At 37.9% G+C, this 15,892-nt stretch overlaps 1 protein-coding gene across 1 annotated transcript; it reads right to left on the reverse strand.

Annotated features, from left to right (window-relative positions):
* Window positions 1-395: 395 nt before the first annotated feature.
* ica1 (islet cell autoantigen 1) lies at window positions 396-12,345 on the reverse strand. The gene is made up of 13 exons (XM_074652878.1): window positions 12,189-12,345; window positions 9,551-9,580; window positions 9,263-9,434; window positions 8,112-8,184; window positions 7,680-7,803; window positions 6,556-6,754; window positions 5,497-5,622; window positions 5,179-5,277; window positions 4,961-5,061; window positions 4,723-4,769; window positions 3,692-3,955; window positions 770-859; window positions 396-535 (listed from the first exon to the last, which is right to left on the reverse strand). The coding sequence occupies exons 2-13, from the start codon at window positions 9,565-9,567 to the stop codon at window positions 414-416; spliced, it is 1,434 nt and encodes a 477-aa protein (XP_074508979.1). The 5' UTR covers window positions 9,568-9,580; window positions 12,189-12,345; the 3' UTR covers window positions 396-413.
* Window positions 12,346-15,892: the final 3,547 nt, after the last annotated feature.

The raw sequence follows: 15,892 nt of genomic DNA on the forward strand, positions 1-15,892 counted from the left end.
AGTTTTTATAATATATCATAGTGCAGTATGTCATAGTAAGGGAGCTTTTACTTATTTTTATCACAAGAAAAAGATCCAGCTATTATTTTATATTATATTTTCTGACCAACAGTCCACAACCCAAAGAAATTCAGTTTACTACCATAAATGATAAAGAAATAAGCAAATCCTCACAAATATTTGGCATTTTTGCTTGAAAAATTACTGAAATAACTTATTTATTATCACAATATTTGGTTGTTAATTTTGTTTGATTTTCCTATTGATTGACTAATTGTTTCAGCCCTATATCTAACTGAAGAAAATTGTGTTTGGCTGATGAGATTTTTCTCTGTTCACATGTGAAAGCTACATTCTGCTGTACCCACCAACAAAGGTACCCATTTTCAGATCACCATGACGCTGAGGAAGAACTATGCGTTGTGAAGTTCGTGCTCTGTGTCGGTTTTGCCGACCGCATCCGGATTGGAGAGGGGATCCAAGTCGGCAAACAGGTTGAACCACGCTGAGAGGTCTTTGGACGTCCCAGCTTTCTCTGTAAAATGAGTTGAGAAGGATAAATGTCTCAGACACGCTGCTAAAAATATCAATCCCTCCCTTTGTCCCCGTAAAAAAGACTGCATGTGGCTGATATCCAAACTTATGAATGGAAACAAACCACAAATTCTTTGAATGTACCCAATAAACACAGGTTTCAGTTGGATATGTCTCTTTGAATCTGTTTCTTTCATGTCTTTTCATCTGTTTTACTCGTTTGGCCTGGTCCTACCTTTCGCTGCTGGCTTAGAAGGATTCTGATTGGCTCCAGATGAGTGCTGCGTTGCCTGGGCGACGGGCTGTGTGATGCTCCCGGCCCAATCTGAAACGGAGACGCAGATTTTAGATTAATCGACTGGGGGACGCTTAACGTGCCAAAGCATTATCCAACAAATAAATCATCACATTCTTCTCACACACTTGCTGACGTGGAGGAATATATTGTGTAATAAACACACAAACAGCAATAATCAAAAACGTTTATCACGGCAAAATCACATCTGACATTATTAGTGGTTTATTAGATACAGGCCAAATGTTGCGATTACAACTTTGAGGTCTTGTTTCAGGCAAATTTATTTTGCTTTTATCCTTCTGTGTATCGAGAAAATACAGTATGTAGCAACACTAAATGCCACCAGGGAGGACGCTGGAATGTGCTGTTGAAATTGTATTTTCTAACAAACAATCTATGCTCCAAATACAAACAATTGAGTCCAACAGGCTTAAAGGACCAAATAACCGTTTCAATCCTTTGGATATTTCAGTGCATTATGATGTTTCAGCTTCAGCCCCAGCATCCTCTGCAAATGTTACCCGTTGTTATACCTCCCCTGTTGACGTTTTCTGATGAGTCCTGATGTTGAAGCAGAAATCTTGAATGAATAAAATGTTTTTTTTAACAAGAAAATCCTTTTAGAAATGTTTTCAATTGTTTTAGTTTAAAAGCTTTGAATGTGACGACAGCTTCAGGTCTTATTGGATGCATCTGAATGTGCTTCACACATGAGGCTTTTGGGGGATTTTCCTCCTTGAAGATTTGTTGTAGCTTTATTTTACATTCTTGGTCTCGAGCCATTTTACTTTCGATCTGGTCAACATCAGTCATGTTCTTTGACTCTATGAACCAGATTCCCTCCAGGATTTGCTTGTTTTGGCTTCCAATCTTTAGGTTAAATGGAGGTCGTGAGGCTGTGGTCTCTCTCTGCCTATGTGATGCTTATTGCAGGAGGGATCTGAGAACACCTATATGCTGTTCTTCCTGCAAGATCTTTGATAACGGCCAAAAACCTGGCCCCTTAAGTTCTCAAGATCAACCTCTTGAACAAGGTCCTTCCTGCCCAGTCACCCAGGCTAGTTTCATGCGCAGCTTTTGAAAGTTTTTGGCGCTCTTTCCATTTTAATACACACATCACCGGCCACTTTATTAGGCACACCTGTTCCATTGCTTGTTAACACAAATAGCTAATCAGCCTATCACATGGCAGCAACTCAATGCATTTAGGCATCTAGACGTGGTGAAGACGACTTGCTGAAGTTCAAACCGAGCATCAGAATGGGGAAGAAAGGGGATTTAAGTGACTTTGAATGTGGCATGGTTGTTGGTGCCAGACGGGCTGGTCTGAGTATTTCAAAAAACTGCTGATCTACTGGGATTTTCACCACAACCATCTCTAGGGTTTACAGAGAATGGTCCGAACAAGAGAACATATCTAGTGAGCGGCAGTTGTGTGGACGAAAATGCCTTGTTGATGTCAGAGGAGAATGGGCAGAGTGGTTGGAGATGATAGAAAGGCAACAGTAACTCAAATAACCACTCGTTACAACCAAGGTATGCAGAATGCAATCTGAACGCACAACACGTCCAACCTTGAAGCAGATGGGCTACAGCAGCAGAAGACCACCTGGTACTAGCAAGGTGTACCTAATAAAGTGGCTGGTGAGTGTATAGTGGTTTAGTAACAGCAAGATGAATTTGAGTGTAGATCAGTAGGTCCAAGACAAATTTTGAGAGCACAGAGATAGACTTGTAATTAGTTTAGAGCATGTACCTGATGTTTTCCTTTCATGCTGCCAAAAGTTATTTTGCACTTACAAGTCACGGTCCCTGCCCTTGTGTGCTCCTACCTGCACTTACAGACGACTGACTACAGCTTGAATTGGCTTTATGCTCATTCAGTGCTTTAACATTGTTCTATACTTTACCAAGTTCTGTGCATTCACACAGTCCTGATTGAATCCTGTTGACAGTTCTTGGGACTATATGTTGTGATTGTTTCTGCTCTGTGGTCTCGAAACATTTGGACATCCGCTATAATACCAATTAAATTCAAGCAGATTGAGTATGTTTTGACAGCTTTTTAAAAAAAGCAGAGATTGATCAGGCCCAAGTGTGCTTCGTTGACCAGCTGGACTCTCGGCCTCCTTTTTCAAAACTCATCGCGATCTTGCCTGCCTCAGATCCCGTAGACCATATGCTTCTCCTCAACCTGTTCTCTTGACTTCAGTTGAAAAAAACTCCAGACTTCTTTTTCTAGCACTTTCCTTATCGACACAACACTGAGTGTTGGACATGCAGGGATTATAGTTTACTGTCACACTCATTCTAAACTAATAGCTCTGAGAAGTTCAGACCTATTGTACTACACTGAAATGTTAGCTTTATAATTTCACCCAGGAAATACATACTGGAGATTTTCATGCCTTCATAGCTTTATAGTGGGGCTACTCTCAACCCTCCGAGCAGGAAACACAAAACCAAATCAACAAAACCAGACGAGTGCCAGGCCCAGATGAAATGGAAAGTAGTTGGCAATTACCTACGGGTAAGCAAATCTAATTGCCATGTTATTATAGCCTCCTTCTATTACACTGACAGACATGGGTTTGATAGATCGTTTTAAAAGCTACTTTTCTCCCTGTGTGGAAATAGTTGGCTGCTTTTTTCCCCATTGTAGTTAATTTGTTTGCATTTGTTAATGCACTCATTCATGGAAAAACAATGTGACTTCTTTAGTTTCAGGCATATTCATTTCACCTAAGTACTTAATTAAATTAGTATAATGGTGGCTAATTTAGATGTTTTAGCGAGAAGAGAATGGTGGAAACCTCATTATGATAGAAAAAGCTTAATGTAATAGTAGTGTGTTCTGACCTTGGAGGGAAGACTGCGGATTATTCAAGCTCTGGTCAAACAGCTGAGATGGTAGAAAGAAGGAGTTTTCCTCTTGCTGGGCGTCCGCCGGTCTACCTGACGCTGCGCTCGTTCCCTCCTCGGTGTCTCCAAACACTTCCGTCCACTCTCGAGAGAAGTCGCCGTCGTCCACAGACATAGTGCCAAGGATCTCGTTCAGTAAGGCCATGCCGTCCTTGTCCTCTCCCTCTAACTCTGGATAGGCAGGGAGAGGATATTCACTCCCTAGAATGACCAGACAGAGTGATCAGAGGACTTAAAACATTAATGCATAATTATATCCTAACAATACGGTAATGTTACCGATGATATCCCCGTCATTTGGCGTTTCATTTTATATTTTCCCCAAATCTGTTCACATTGTTATTAAAGCGTTCTGAGGTTATTCTGCATTGCTTAGCTTTTGAAAATGGGAGGTATACACTCACCGTCCACTTTATTAGGCACACCTGTTCAATTGCTTGTTAACACAAATAGCTAATCAGCCTATCACATGGCAGCAACTCAATGCATTTAGGCATCTAGAGGTGGTGAAGACGACTTGCTGAAGTTCAAACCGAGCATCAGAAAGGGGATTTAAGTGACTTTGAACGTGGCATGGTTGTTGGTGCCAGACGGGCTGGTCTGAGGATTTCAAAAACTGCTGATCTACTGAGATTTTCACGCACAACCATCTCTAGGGTTTACAGAGAATGGTCCGAACAAGAGAACATATCCAGTGAGCGGCAGTTGTGTGGATGGAAATGCCTTGTTGATGTCAGAGGTCAGAGGAGAATGGGCAGAGTGGTTCGAGATGATAGAAAGGCAACAGTAACTCAAATAACCACTCGTTACAACCAAGGTATGCAGAATACCATCTCTGAACGCACAACACGTCCAACCTTGAAGCAGATGGGCTACAGCAGCAGAAGACCACACAGTACTAGCAAGGTGTACCTAATAAAGTGGCCGGTGAGTGTATAATACTGTAATAACATATCGTTGTCTTTTACCTTCTCTGGTCTTCTCGCTGGTGCTTTCATTTACTAGTGAGATGAGTCTGTAAATATGACAATCAGAAGATCAGTTTATTATTTTACGCCAACTGTACATAAAGCAGCAGGTGTGTAGAAATACTGTTTATATCCAGTTCAGACTGGTTTAGTGTTTATAAACATTCACCGTTTTCACTGTTGGCATGCACGTGTTTGGTCTACCTGCATGAGGAAAGATCAAGATAAGATAACTCACTGGTCGTCCGTGGTCTCGGCTTTCTTTCCATCTTCGGCCTCCGCTTTAATTTTCTTCTTCCCCTTTTTCTTAGCCAGCTTGTCCATGGGGCCTTGTAAGGTCTGAAAGAAAAACCCAAGTCACTGATTATAGTTATTGGCTGATTCTCGAGATGTATGAATTACTTTGGCCGTGTACACATTTAGATGTCATCTGTACAGGTCAAGAGGCTCTCTGACCTTAAGTGCGGAGAACTCATAATGCTGACAGCCCTTGAAGCTCTCATGAATGGCCGCCATAGTGTGGGACGTCTTCTCCCAGAAGTGCAAAAGTGTTGTCTGAAACAGAGGAACAAGCGGAGGCCACATATTCAGCCTGTCAAGGTTAAAGATATTCACATCAGTTCCTTTGTTTCCTCGCGTGGTCCGACAGTTGAATCTCTTTGTTCCCTTCATGTTTGTCTTCCTTCCTGGCTTAACCACATGTGGTACAGCTATTGGAAACACCCCATTTAATATCAATGAAGTGTATGCAAAGGAGTGGGATTTGTGTTATACCTGGTATGTGGTTAAAACGTGAGAGAGGAGGTTGCAGCGACTTGCTCCCAGTAGGTCAACCTTCTGGCAGACATCATTCTTCAGTTTGTCAAAGCTTGTTTTGGTTGTGCGCACCTGGGCCTGAACCTGAAATATACATAGGTATAATGGATAAGAAAAGGTTCCCAACTGAAGATAAGCACCCAGTATTATGTATCTCACAGGTTTGAATGGTGAAAACACAAACACTGAAGTTCACATTTGTAATAGTGTAAGCAGAATAGAAGATTTGCACAATATAGTTTGAATCAATGGACCAACATTTGATGGTGCGTTCTGCCCTCTAGTGGCATTATTATGAAACCGTTTATTCCTGCTTTGGGTCGCTTGTGTGTATTGCAGCAAATTAGGATCGAAACAATTTTTCAGTTACTGTTAGTTGATTATATTTTGAATATATATATATATATATATATATATATATTATAACTGAATATCTTTGGGTATGAAGGAAGACATATGAAGACGTCTCCTTCGGGCTCTGGGAGCTTGCGATGGACATTTTAAACTGGTTTCCTGACATTTTTTAGACCGAACATATAATTGAAAAGATAATTGACAGATTAATTAATGATAAAAAAAAAAAGTTGAAGCCCTACAGCAGATGGATTATTGGAGCAGTCATAATATTTTACATTTCTTCCACGCACTGTGTTGGCAGGTTTCTTACATTATTTCTTTTATGTCGCTCTGGTCAGCAAAAAAACACTCGATATTGACCGTAGATTGTACGCTGAGCAAAAGCCATTAATTAAACAAAAGCATGATTAATTGGCAAACTAATATATTATATATTGTGTACAAATATAGTGCCTTGTAATTACCAGTGTACCAATGACATTTTTCTCAGAACACAGGAAAAGCACCGGTGCAAATAATAACCTTTTCGGAGCACTGGAAAAGGTAAAACTACACTTGTGTTATTAGTTACACATGTGCTTTCTGTTATGACATTTCAACATATCTGCTGTGAAAAGGCCAATTAGTCTGTGATTCTGACTCCTGTCCTGTGTGACGAACCTTGCGAAATTTCTCCATCTGTTTGTGAGTATCTGGATCCAGCTCCTGAGATACGTCCTTCATCCAAAGCAGCGCTCCGCGGTACTCAGTCCTGGACTGCTCCATTCGGTTCACCGTCAGCCACGTGTCCGAGATCGCTCGATAGCGAAACGTTTCGACCTCCTGGTACAAACGGCACAGAGGGTTCCTCAGAGCCAATCTGTATAGGATGTAGTGTTAAATTAAGTTTGACATTATCATTACCACATTAGTTTTGGACATTACTAGACTGGCATAATCAATCTTGGCATTAAAACCCCTTTTGACCTTTTATAGTGCATAATACAGTCTGAAGAGTAGTTTGAAGTCACAAAGGAAAATGCTCTCCCGGCCCCGGTAGGGCAGAAGCTTAAAAGTGTCTTGCAAAAAAAACTGTCAATAAAAAGCCCCTGGAAGAATCCGTTCAACCGACTTTTGTTTATCCCTCTCAGTAAAGAAATATAGCAAAGGATAAGTAGTGATATCTAGTCTTAATTTTGAGAAACACTCGGAGAAACAAAATCACTAGCACATGGAGGCTACTAATCCTCTCTGCGATAATCACATTTGTTTACCTTTGCTTGCGATTATTTGCCAGTATTCTACTGTATGGTATCATAGTAATATTTTATAATGTAACACTTAACTTTGGGCTGCACAATTAACCAAGATTTGATTGAAATTGCAATATTACCTACTGCAATTTTCAAATCGTAGGCGAATTGTGTGTCAAAATACCATTTTAAATTAAATATTGTGGTCCTTGCCTACACATCATATTCTACAGACTTCAGAAAACGTCTTTGTTGGTACAGATCCATGCAAAAAAACACACCATACTCATTTTAATGTTTTTATATGAAAATCAGAATATGGATGTAAAAATGATTATTCCCTTTAATATCACATCGCATTTGCAATATCAGCCAAAATAATCGCAATTAGATATGTTTTCAAAATCGTTCAGCCCTAACTTAACTTGAGAATTATCCATCATTATGTGTGGTTGTTTTGCCTAACTTTCATGTGCATTATGTGGATATTTCTTAAGGATGTGGCGTACATCTGTCATAAAACAAACTGATGTTATTTCGGATGTTGCCTACCTTTGTTGGGAGGAGAAGCAGAGTGCTTTCCCAGTGGCCTGCATGATCTTTCCCGCCCTGGTTTTATCCTGGGAGCCCTGGGAGCGCAGGAACCGACCCAGCTCGTTCTCTTCTTGCGAAAGAACTGCATAGTTGAGAAGGTAGTAACGGATGGATATTCATGTTTTTGTGAATAGTTAATAATGTATCTTGAGATATAATATTTACATGCTACAACTCTTAAACGAAGCATTTAAAGGAACACTTTGCAGAGAAGTTTCAGTTGGTTGCAATCTGCAACCTCATCACTAGATGCTGCCAGATCCTACATACTGCACCTTTTAATGGAGCGCTGATATTTCTGGAATATGAACTTGCATTTAAATCAACTCTGTGGATAGTTCATACTTTTTTTTTGTTAATTTAGAGTTTCTGTTTCCACCAAATACTTACAGCAGATCCTCCTCTGGTACTGCTCAATGACCTTTAGCAGCTCCATGCATGTTCTCTGGATGGAGTGGAAGACCTGCAGAGTAGAAGAAAAACTAAATTCCTGATCATTGTGGAAGTTTTGGTGTGTAGTACCAGGGTTATTATAGTAAACGAAAACGAAAACAAGTAGTGAAAAACGATATCCTTTAAAAAAAACTAAACTGAAACAATATTGCCTGGTTAAAAAACTAATTAAAATGAAATAAAAATAAACATAAATTCATTTCAGTTTTAGTTTTTTAGTTATAATATATCACAACCGTAAAAATGAAACAGCGTAAATTTCCTCTTGTGACATTGAACCACAGAAATTGAACAGATTTGACTTTTCAGGAGACGGCATTATGCCGCAATTACTTCATATCCAACACTAAAGTAGTGCAAAGATTAAACATGGCCATTCCTACACAGTTCTCCAACCATGCATTTTGTATCATGTAGCTACATACTTCTGAGACATTATAAAAACAAACTAAAACTACTGTAAAACTAAATGCATATAAACTGAAACCAAACTAAAAATACCAAACGCACTCTGATAACTAACTAAAACTAAACTAAAATGCAATCCAAAAGTCAAAACTAGAATAAAATAAAAAACAAATTGAAAACTACTACTGTATAATAACCTTATGTAGTACACTGTCTGACTATGTTGTGAGTTATTTTCAAGAAGACAAATAACAGATATCCAATTGTCTATGAGATGCAGGTAAAAATAGAAGTGTTAAAATGTCACTTCAAAGCTTTAAAACACAAGCACTGATCTGGTATGTAAATATCCAGTTTATCGCAATGCTTATCGAGGCCCTGGCCTAAATTAAGGCTGCATTATCCAGCTTTTATGAGGTATTGATTTTGTCCATTAAATTCACTTCACTCCTGAAACGGAGGCTTATGATGGGGGTTGCAGAAGGCAGCCTAATGTACGTTTTAAGCCTCAAGCAAACACTGGCACCGTGTGAATCAAAAAGCCATTTTAGTCACTGCCTGAGGGAAAGTATCTCCAGTGTTTAATGTTCCTTGGATGCGACTGCGGCCTGACTTTTTGTTTTCCCTGAGTCACTTAACATGCAGTAAAAACGACTAAAAAGTTTCATATTCCTCCTCACCTCCAGCTTGCCGTCCAGATCTGCATCTGACGCCACCACATGTTCGTCCTCTTTCTTCCCGGTGACCTTGATGAGCGTCTGTTTGGTTTTCCAGTACTTCTGCTGGAACTTGTTCACCACGGATGAGTCTTGGCTTTGGATGAAGCGGTCCAGATAGTCTTGGGAGTAGCCACTGCAATGACACAGATGTTGGACCAGTGTTGGTGACTGGTGCTTTCCTATAGGACGAACTGTATAAACTCATTGATCGATGTGAAACTGAGCGTAAACACAGACGTATATACTCACAAATTTCCTCCCTCCATTTTTTGAGATTACCTGTGGAGAAAGCAGAGCAACTTAAATACATGCTGGATAACAGATGTAGTGAGAAAAATGTAGCGGTGCCTGAGGACTGGTGTTGTAACACTACTTTTTTGACATTTTCCCATTTTTAGCAAACAAAAGTCAGCAGAACACTTCTAGTTTTATAAATTACAGCTGTGTACAAATGTACATTACAGAAATATCGTTTGGTGAAATCAGTGTTTTCATTCAAACTTTGTGAGTTGTTGCATTGCAAATATTTAACTTATTTTGCCTATTAATTAAGAATTTCTTAGTTATCATTTTAACTAGATCCCATTTAACGGTCAAATAATGCTGACTTGTTTGGTGAAGTTAAAGCTTGAGTACTTTCCCCGCTGCTCCTTGCATCAGTGCGGTTTGATTCAAAGTTGTTCTCACTAGTTTTGTCTTTTAATTTTATGGTTTTGAAACGACAAACAACTTTTTGAGTAAGTTACCAGTTCAGGGGACTCTCATGAGTTCACTGGAAGCAAACCTCAGATCACTTAAATTCGACAGCATCTATGGCACAAAATGTACCAAAATCTAAAGAGAAAATGGCCTGAGATTAGAGCTAATCAATATTACAACATTAATAAGAGTATTTTGTTGATATTGATACATCACAGAATGAAACATGTGTAATATATAGTATAATATAAAACACATATAAAAAAAGCAAACTGATTTTAATTGCAACAAGCTGTGTCCCATCTGTTGAAAAATCTCTATCCTGTTTAAAGCTCATTCAAATCTCAGCTGCCTGCCGGAACAAAAAAAACAAGATCCTATTTCATCTGCTCCGACTACTAATTATTTCCAAAGCCTAGAGGGGCCTTCCACCAATATTAGTGACCTCCCTTATGTTTATTTAGAATTTTATGTGTTTGTTTTTTTTATCTGATATACAAATAAAGTTAATTGTAGTAATCATTGTTACATCAGACAAAACTCTTAACTTTTGATAACTTTTTCACAACTTGTTTGGAGTCATTAATTTGGACAACATTTCTGTAAAACACCTACTGATGCCTGCACCACTGTAACGTTTCAGTGAAAGATGACCCAGATGTATTAAACGCCTTCAGTGGTGGAAGAAGCATTCAGATCATTTACCTCAGTAAAAGTAGCAATACTACAGTGTAAATAAACACGTCCTGCATTCAAACTCTTACTCAAGTCAAAGTATTAGCATTGAAATGTACTCAAAGTACCAAAGTAAACAAACTCAATGTGCAGAATGTCCCATTTCAGAATCATATATATTATATTTATTGATTACAATTATTAAAGTTATATCTAGTGAAGCCCGTCCCGTGAGACCTTCGTCTGGTCAGCTAACATTACTGCCAAGCAGGTAAAATATAGAGTGATATTGTTCTTTTAGCTGACGTGTGTCGCCTCACTGTTTTGAGCGATGCTCGTTCATGTCTATGTAGAGCGAGCACAAGCGCGAGCCCAACGCTGACTTTCTTTGACTTAACGGCCACAGGTGTCGCTGTTAACAAGCATTTCTGATTCTTACAAACAGTCCCTTTAATGTATAAGTTGATTTATATTTTGTATTAATAGTCTAAATCTGTGAAGTAACTAGAAATTAATAGGTCTGCATCTAACGATTATTTTCATTATCAATTAATCTGTTGATTTTTGTTTTTTCTTGATTAATCGTTTAATCATTCAGTCTATAAAATGACAGAAAATAGTGAAAAATGTTTCTCATTATTAATTATTTTGTTGTCAAAAACCCCAAAGATATTCAGTTAGATATGATTAAAAAGAGAGAGGCAGCATTTTCTGCCATTTTTGCATGAGAAATTACTGTAACGATTAATCGAATTCAAATAGTTTTCTGACCATCAACTAATTGATTAGTCGACTAATTGATGCAGCTCTAGTATCCAATGTTGTCAAATAAATGTAGTGGAGTAAAGAGTACAATATTTCCCTCTGAAATGTAGTGGAGTAGAAGTATGAAGTAGATTAAAAGGGAAAGTACAAAGTTGTATTCAAGTACAGTTATTGAGTAAATGTAGTTTAGCAAGAGGTGACTCAAACTAACTGACTGACATTAAGGTTTGATAATAACTGACCTCTGTTTATGTAATAAGTCATAATAAGGTGTGTCTTATTCTAACAAATCCATCCCAGCTGCTCTCAATCATTAACCACAGAACATTTCACCACCACAGTAGTTTTTTTTGCTTTTAGAGGGAAGATTTAACACCAACACCACATACATGTTTCCCAGAAGCGCATCAGCTGCTGTCCATCAGATCAATTAGGTCATCATGAATAAATAATCATTTTACATCTGCAGCTCGTCACGACTCATTTTAATGAACGATGCAATAAACGCGACCCCCTTTAATAACAAAGAAGACATGCATTGTGATGCATATGCACTAATAATGTGGATTAACCAGCGCATTATAGACATACTGTATATATGTAGTACAATATACATCCGCACCGCACCAGAACAAACACATCGCCTGACTCACTGTGCGGAAACCAACCAAAGCATCGCCCTGCTGAACATTACACCATATAAAATGCGCAAATATCAGAATAAAAGCTCAGTCTGTTGCACACCTACCTGATAACATGTATAAATAAAAAATAAAAGCTCCTTATATTCCTCCCATCGTTGCTCGGTCTGCAGCTCCGGCTGTAGGCCTGCCGCTTTACTGTATGTGTGTGTGTGTGAGAGTACACATACAGCTGCTCATTCACTGCTGCACGCAACACAACTGACGTCATTCTGGGTGCGCATCACGTTCAGATGTTTGTCTCGTGCAAACAGATGTTACTGTATATGAGCATTAATTGCCTCGTGCATTAGTGGAGTGTTTGTGTGCTGTTGTGCAAACTGCTTTTATGATTATAGACTAAAGGACAACAATGAAAATAGACATTAATAATAATGATTCTACTACTACTACTACTATTACTAATAATAATAACTAGAATACCAATAATAAATAAGTACATTAATAATAAAATTAATAATCTTTATTTATACATACATACATTTATACAACAACAATGAAAATAGACATTAATAATAATGATTCTACTAATACTACTACTACTACCACGAATAATAATAATAATAATAATAACTAGAATACCAATAATGAATAAATACATTAATTATAATGATTATACCACTACTACTACTATTACTACTACTACTACTACTACTAATAATAATAATAATAACAATAATAATAACTAGAATACCAATAATAAATAAATACATTCATAATTAAATTAATAATCTTTATTTATACATCACTTTTCAAAAACGTGTTTACATGGCACAACCATGATTAAAACATTTCAAGACTGCAATGATGCAAATACAATCAGACAGTTAAAATAATACAAAATTCAAAATTAAAGACCCAGTAAGAGTTTTTTTTTTTTAATGTTATTATTTCTCGGTGTGTGCTGCATGTGTAAATAGGCAACCGTTTTTACTGACACGTTCATCAGATCAACTTATATGTAAGTCGATTATATGTCAGTGTTGTGTTCACAGCTTGCTGCGTCACCCCCAAGTGGCTAAGACTGAATAAATCCAGGTTCAAGTACAGATCACACACTGACTAAATATGCAGATCCTAAAATATTTTAAGTCTTAAAACCACAAAACATTTTTTTGTCCTTAATAGCAGATTATAATGTTTTACTCCTGTAAGGGTATTGGTGTAAACAAACTGCATCAGAAAACATTAATAACATAGTAATTGTTTAGAGTCAGACCGTGTATTGTATTTTGTTGTTGGGGGTTGTCCTTTTGTTTAAGTTTGGATCACCTTTGAAGCAGACTATATTCCACGTAGTTTCGATGTGTTGCAGCTGTTCCTCTTTGTTGAGGCACTCTGTCTTCACTCTGTCTGTTGCATGATGTATGGTGTTCCCCTTGACACTTTATATAATTCTTTAGCGCTTCAGACCGACAGCCCTGCCGTCTAGAAACACATGATTTCACCATCATGTGACTTTGAAAACTCTCATTTCAAAGTGCAGATTGTTAGACCTCTTTTATAGCTGACACATGATGCTTATTGGCATTCAAATCAATATGATCCACATTCGTAGCATTATTTGTTGTTGTTTAAGTCCTTTACCACGAGTTGTTTCCTTTTTTGCCTACTGGTGGAAGAAGTATTCAGATCCTTTCAGTAAAAATTTACTAAAAAGTATCAAAAATACTTATAATGCATTATTATGTTATTGGAATATAATTATGTTTTAACGTGTTAGCAGGATTTTAATGTTGTAGCTGATTGAGATGGCCCTGATTTGATCAATTTTATATACTATCAGGCCGTTGCGTCATAGTCTCTAAGTTGGTTGTATGTCTAGTTTTATAAATCTTGATGAGCAAAGTAGCTACAGCTGTGAGATACATATAGTAATGTAAAAAAAGTAAAAAATCAGCACCTCAAAACTGTATTTAAGCACAGTACTTGTATATACACTCTTTACTTAGTTCCTTTCCATCAGTGATATTTAAGCAAAAAAATAATGTACAGGCCGTGGAAGATTATGCGAGTGAAAAATTGTATGACAAATTTAGTAAGTTAAGTGCATCTTATTGTAAATTCTGAATTTCTTTGAGTTTTGGACTGTTGGTCGGACAAAACGACACATTTGAAGACATCACCTAGGATAGTGGTTCCCAACCTGTTTTCCTTGAAGCTCCGCCTTCTTGTATCTAAGAAAGGCTGAAGCTAAAAACATTCTGCCGACCCCCACTTTAAGTGTATTAAATGAGTTAGTCTTTTTTTTTTTTTTAATAAATCAACTTTCTTTAATTAATAGAACTCGTCAGTTTCGTCAACATAAATGTGACGTGACATGACGACGTCTTGCCGGATTTGCCAAGTGAATGCAGATACATTATATGATCCCTTTTTTTGTAACAACTTAATTAATTCACTATGATAGCATTAGAGCCATATTTTTTGTTATTTTGGTTATATAAATGTAATTTATGGTGTTGTTAGGTTGCTGCTGGACCACCCCATTAATACAGGTGCAGACCTAGTAGGTTAGGACCGAATAGGAGCAAACAGGTTTTTGACTGCAGTGAAAATGTTGTTTTTGAAAGGCTAAACGCCAACAAATGTGGAGTGAAGTAGAATATTTTGTTAGTAGTTTTATATACAGAGTTTTGTACAAATTATCTAATAAGTGTGTTATTGTGATTTTAGTTACACATGAGCAATCTAAATTTGACAACCTCAGAGCAGACAAATCCTGGCGCTGATCTTTGGTGCCCCTCTAAGTGAGAACCACTGACCTAGGACTTTGTTGTTGTGACCGGCATTTTATTGCTATTATTTAACGTTTTATGGACTAAACGATTAACCAATTGATCAAAAAAGTAATTGACAGATTAATTGATAGTGTAAAACAATCGTTAGTTGCAGCCCTACTCTATATTAGATGAAACAGTGTTAAAGGTCTGCGTTCTCTCTGCAGTCTTGTGCAGACCTCCATCACTCGGCACATGAAGCATCTACCAGTGTTCAGTTCTGTATTCGTCCAAAGGATGGCAGTATAACATAAAAAAAGAAGGGCAGTGCACCTTTAATAGTCTCCTCTCTCCTGTTTGGGGCCCCCGAGCTTTCATCTGTTGGCTTCAATTTATTTCATCACAGCTGATCTAATAGCATGTACATTTTGTTGTCACCTAAAGGGAATTTCTTGTCATGCTCCAAATTGATGTACCTGTTTGTCGCCTTGGACAGTATTTGTGCTGCACAGTCACGAGGAGTGTGTGAGCAGCATACAGACAATTTTACTGATCAGCACACTGAAGTATGTTCAAACAGTACATTTATATTTGGAAAGTGTGTTTTATGCAGAGCTTTGCAGACTTAATTTGATTATCACCAAAGGAACGTTGAACCCTTTGATCCTTGAACACCCTGAGGTCACTTCCTGCACAATACAGCTCGTTTTTACCCTCTATGCAATATGGAAACAAGCATGTTGTGTTTATTAGGTTATTTTGCATCTTTAGTATCGTAATAGCGTCTTGTTTCCTAAAGGAGTTCTCCGGCGTGCCTCCGCGCCCTTCCAAACCCTGACCTCTGACAGCATCTCAAGGCTTGTGATACGAGCAGATAGATGGGCACGTCTCCTAAGGAGAGGATATAATCTCCATAAAGACTGGTGTCCTTCACCCCATCTGATCCTCCTCCTGCACTTACCCACCTTATCTTCACATCCTAGATGGTATCAAAGCAATTTGAGTTCAGTTAAATAAGACAGGAAAACAAT

Source organism: Sebastes fasciatus, chromosome 12 (assembly GCF_043250625.1).
Source record: "Sebastes fasciatus isolate fSebFas1 chromosome 12, fSebFas1.pri, whole genome shotgun sequence".
Classification (NCBI taxonomy): domain Eukaryota; kingdom Metazoa; phylum Chordata; class Actinopteri; order Perciformes; family Sebastidae; genus Sebastes; species Sebastes fasciatus.

Bases quoted from the DNA above. Each gene is read 5' to 3' on its own strand.
- ica1 (XM_074652878.1), bottom strand. The intron at 7,804-8,111 runs GTAAGTATTTGG...TCAACTATGCAG, and splicing joins GTACCAGAGGAGGATCTGCT to TTCTTTCGCAAGAAGAGAAC. The intron at 5,278-5,496 runs GTATAACACAAA...CCTCTGTTTCAG, and splicing joins ACGTTTTAACCACATACCAG to ACAACACTTTTGCACTTCTG.